The 5,000-nt window shown below is 41.4% G+C and overlaps 1 protein-coding gene across 1 annotated transcript in view; it reads right to left on the bottom strand.

Moving 5' to 3' along the window:
- The window catches only part of dnaaf9 (dynein axonemal assembly factor 9), a 30,263-nt gene that overhangs the window by 9,237 nt on the left and 16,026 nt on the right, over nt 1-5,000 (bottom strand). The window contains exons 30-31 of the mRNA XM_062522676.1: nt 4,368-4,405; nt 342-474 (exon numbers count right to left, since the gene is read on the bottom strand). Coding sequence (XP_062378660.1) covers nt 342-474; nt 4,368-4,405 — 171 coding nt within the window. The remainder of the gene's footprint in view (nt 1-341; nt 475-4,367; nt 4,406-5,000) is intronic.

The following is a 5,000-nucleotide window of genomic DNA, read 5'->3' as shown; positions in this document are numbered from 1 at the left end:
GTGTGTGTGTGTGTGTGTGTGTGTGTGTGTGTGTGTGTGTGTGTGTGTGTGTGTGTGTGTGTGTGTGTGTGTGTGTGTGTGTGTGTGAGTGAAGTGCAGATTTATGTGCAGTGCACATGAGTCAATGTATGAAGTGATTCCTTATGTGTCAGTGTGTGTGTGTGTGTGTCTGTGTGTGTGTGTGTGTGTGTGTGTGTGTGTGTGTGTGTGTGTGTGTGTGTGTGTGTGTGTGTGTGTCTGTGTGTGTGTGTGTGTGTGTGTGTGTGTGTGTGTGTGTGTGTGTATGTGTGTGTGTGTGGGTATGACTCTTCATCGGTGAGTGTGTTTGAGTGTGTCCTCACCTCGTGACTGCACCTCTGTCAGCCAGGATGAATGCTGCGCTGGGATTGGCCGATCGGACTAGCTGCTGAACGTGCTGGAGGAGAGGGTGCTTCTGTTCCGTCAGTCCGGTGAACACGACATTACTCACGATACCTACAACACACACACACACACACACACACACACACACACACACACACACACACACACACACACACACACACACACACACACACACACACACACACACACACACACACACACAGAGACACACACACATCTCATCAACAATGTGCTAAATTACACAAATATGAAAATTCACAAATACAAACATACGCAAACACAAAGTATCTGATAAGGAGAGATTCCAAATGTCTCTTTCAAGTTCTGTTTTCCACACAATATTCACATAAAAAAAAAAAAAACATCTTGAACAAAATAAAATTCAACCTATTGCTGCAGGCAGTTTAAGCATGCAGGACTTTCTTCCCTTTGAAGGCTGAATGAGCACTGATTTCTAATGGGTCTATATGGGCGTTCTCTACTCAAAAGGACGTCTCTCAGTTTGCCTTGAAAAACATGATGCACCACAACACTAAATGCTCTGAATCAAAAGAGTGGATGACAGACAACCACAACCATCCTTCAAACACACCCCTCAGGTTCATACCCGTATATAGCACCATCACTTCACACCAACACACACACACACACACACAAGCAGTCTGTGATCACTCAGTTAACTCCATCTTAATTTAATAAATCCATCAAAAGCTCTCACCAGTCTGTTAACTGTATGTTAATCTAATAAGACTGTCACTACATTACACATTAATTTAACAGACAGCCCGTAATTGCCAGTGGCACAGACTAGGGTAATAATTATTACTGTAAGTCAGCAAAATTATTGGGAGTGAGAGAGTCCTAAGCACCTACGCCTGCAATAAACAAAATCCTATTTAATTTATCATGTTAATCAATGGGAGAAGCAGAGCCTTTTCATGTTGATCTAACGGTAATATCAATCTGATTCACGTTAATTAGATTAGTGTAATTGATGGTGTCTAAATGTCCTCGGTGGAGGCGATGCGTGTATTTAGCTATCTGCTGCAGGCCTGTGTGTGTGTGTGTGTGTGTGTGTGTGTGTGTGTGTGTGTGTGTGTCTGTGTGTGTGTCTGTGTGACTTGGCAGCGTTGAGCGGGAGTCTCTCAGTGTTTTTTGAGCAGATTTACAGCCATATAAATCCAGCAGTGCTGCACCACTTTGCTCTCTTGCTCCATAATCACAACATCAGCACAGTGTTCCAGAGGTGGGACCAAGTCACTGTTTGGCAAGTCACAAGTAAGTCCCAAGTCTTAGCAGTCAAGTCCAAGTCAAGTCTCAAGTAAAGACAGAGAAGGCCCAATCTTTTTCAAGTCCTCAACAAGTCATCATCTATTCTAAAACGAATAGTTCCGGTCCTTGATTGTGATTGGCTGAATCGTGTTCGATGCCGTTGTAAATATCACGATAAACTCACACCTTGACCGCATTTTGTTCTATAGTAATGCGCTACTACAAAAGTTAGAGTGGCTGCGTCTTGTTGTTGCATGGCAACCATTCATATGGAGGGAACATATTTCTTGGCGGAAGAAAGATTATCTATGAATACATTGTTACATTGTCGTTGCTGTGCCTTCGTTTCATGAAATTTTGCTAGATCGCGTAGTAACCGTTTTAGAAAAGGTCGTGCCTAACAACGCCCCTTAGCTGTTCGATTATACAGTATAACCCACGGCCTCTCACGGCTTATTGCTTAACTCTTCACTTAAAAATGACATTTATAAATACAGATTCAAATATGTTCAATGCTTCTGTCTTGAAATCTTTTATACACATGCGCCCAAAGACCTTCAAAGTATCATGTGTTGTCTCAGATAAGAAGTGCGAGTGAATGGTGGTGGGTTTGAACTGGGTAAGCGCAGAATGCTTGTGTGGATGCCTGAAAGCAGTGCTTGAGTGTAGACAGGGCAAAACCCAGAACGGTCTGATTAAGGTCGGGAATTTTTAAGGGAAAATCAAGGTAAATAAGGCTTAAATGCAGACAATATTTTTATGGTATTTCATTTGCAACATGCTGTACCTTCAAGGAACTTTTTCAGAAGACAGTTAGACATTGTTAACAAAAGTTTAATCAGTTTAATCGACATGCATCATTTGCTAGCTATCAAATCAAGCCTGGTATGTCCAGCTGATCTAATGTTTGCAGATAGGGGGCTGTGTTTACATGTCAAAGAAATCTTATGACAATTTAAACGTTTTTGGTCACATTTACAACATTAACAATAGATTAACTATTGTTATTATTGTATTAATAGTGGCAATGGCAGTCCAGCCATTAGTCTACAGAATACAGCAGGTGCTTGCTTTGTTCAAAAGTCATAGATGAGAGCGATAAGAGAAAGTCTTGTTGCATCTGGTTTGAGGCAAAGCTCCCGGCCAAAGTGCAAGTAGACCTACATGCTGGTGATGCGCCATACTCTTTGAAGAATTTACTTACGTGAAATACAGACTTGTGAGCACGTCGACCACACAAAGTGCAAGTGCATGCAGGTTAATGTTCAGGATGCATTTAAGGAAGCAAAAAGCGTGTGGTGTGAAAGACGATGCTGCTGTCACAGGTGTGGAAACCAAATTGTAATACTTTTTGTAGATAGTTGATTGGCAATGGCAGTCCAGCCATTTTAGCCCCTTATTCTATAGAGGACAGCAGGTGCTTGCGTTGATCAAAAGTCATAGGTGAGAGAGAGAGGAAGCAAAGTCTTGTTGCATCTGGTTTGAGAGCAATTGAAGACAAAGCTCCGGGCCAAAGTGCAAGTAGGCGTACATGCTGGTGATGCGCCATAGTCTATGAAGAATTTACTTACAGTATGAGAGTCAGACCTATGAGCACGACCACACCAAGTGTCTTCTTTTACACCACACTCTTTTTGCTTCCTCTCTAAATACATCCTGAACATTAACCTGCATGTTGAATGAGCATGAACACTTTGTGTGGTCATGCTCACAAGTCTGTCTTTCACATACATTTATATATATACATGTTACGTTAACGTTGACAAGGCTGATGGCTAGCATTATTATCATAAGAGGTGGTAACACATTGCATTGCATTGAGGCTTCAGCCTTGACGAACTCTTAAATGGTAAGGCAACGGAAATCCTGTCAACAGGAGTGGTCTGGGCGTTTTTAAACATATAGGCTAAATGTTTCATTCAAGGCAGTGCTTTCTCGTCTGCCTCCTTAAGTCACTAGCCAGAGCACTGGGTTAAATGTCACTACAAAAATGTGATTAACCTGCATTCATTTTTTAATGTGTTTAATTAAGCGAAATCAACGTTATTTTGACAGCCCTATTTTATAGACCTATGTTGATTGTGTAGCCTAAATGTATTTTCGATCGTGATTGGTTAAATGACCATCACGATCATGATGTAAAAAAAAAAAAAAAACTAGCCTACTGGCAGGAGCAGAGAAAGCTGACTGACGTTCCTGGTCCAGATTGACCTTGGTAACCCAGGGGGAAAAACTTGTCTACGAACATTATCAGATCAGGATATAGGCAAATAGATTCTCTCGACCATCTCTGATATAGGCTAGCCACTTAGCCAGGTGGCAAAATAGGACAGTCTTAGCAGTGCAGTGCTTTTTTTTTTCGTAGACTGAATTGGGTTCAAACAGGGACTCTCCAAAGTAAGTATACTTGGAGTACTCTAAGTGACCTTCAAATGAGTCTCTGTGCGCTTTGAGCTGCCTGATTCTTTTTGTCTGAATGTGCCTTCAGCGGGCTGAAGATGGCCTCAGCCAAATCGATGCAGCCCATCCTCCACGAAATGACACACACACGGGCACGTGCGTGCCTGCACGCACACACACACACTTTTCAGTTAAGTCTACCGGTAAAGAAATACACAGTGACCAAATCAGAACGGATGACAAACATTATGTACTTGTACACACCCACACACACACACACACACACTGGCAAAAATAAGTGAGCCACTGACCTTGACTGCACTGCTCCAGCAGTTTGGGGAAGAAGAACCTATTGAGGAAGGAGACACAGACAGATAAGCCTGACTCACACACACACACACACACACACACTCGACTCAGACGCTCACAAGGCCACAGCATGACCGTGAGCAGAGAGGGCTTCTGCATAGATACTTCAGTATTTGATCTTGATTTGTCACAAAAATATGGAACATTCTTTTCTTGTGCTTCTTATTTCCTAAACATAGTTGCACACTGAGAATGACTAACTCTTTAGCGCAAGCATGAATGGAAACAGATCTTATGAGTCCACTGCATATAATCAGGGTACAACTGAAATCGGAGCTCAGTACCAGAGGTCTACCATTACAAATACTGCAGCAACAGTAAGAATCTATATCCAGTTTATTCTATCTATATCCAGTTTATTCATCTATCCAGTGATCCAATCTATGCAAGATGTAATTTGTAATTTGTAATTTGCTTGAGTTATTATTTATTGCTCAGTTATTTGATGAAATTGGCCTAGCAATCAGATAAATATGTATTCAAATATGATAAATATTTATTATGCAGTTGTACACATATATAAAAGACAAAAACACTTAACTTAAGTCATATTATCAACCGTTTTGTTTTTGCAA

The sequence above is a fragment of the Sardina pilchardus genome, chromosome 20 (assembly GCF_963854185.1).
Source record: "Sardina pilchardus chromosome 20, fSarPil1.1, whole genome shotgun sequence".
NCBI classification, from domain to species: domain Eukaryota; kingdom Metazoa; phylum Chordata; class Actinopteri; order Clupeiformes; family Clupeidae; genus Sardina; species Sardina pilchardus.
Note: the sequence above shows the minus strand (reverse complement) of the source record. Positions and strands in the feature narration are given on the sequence as shown.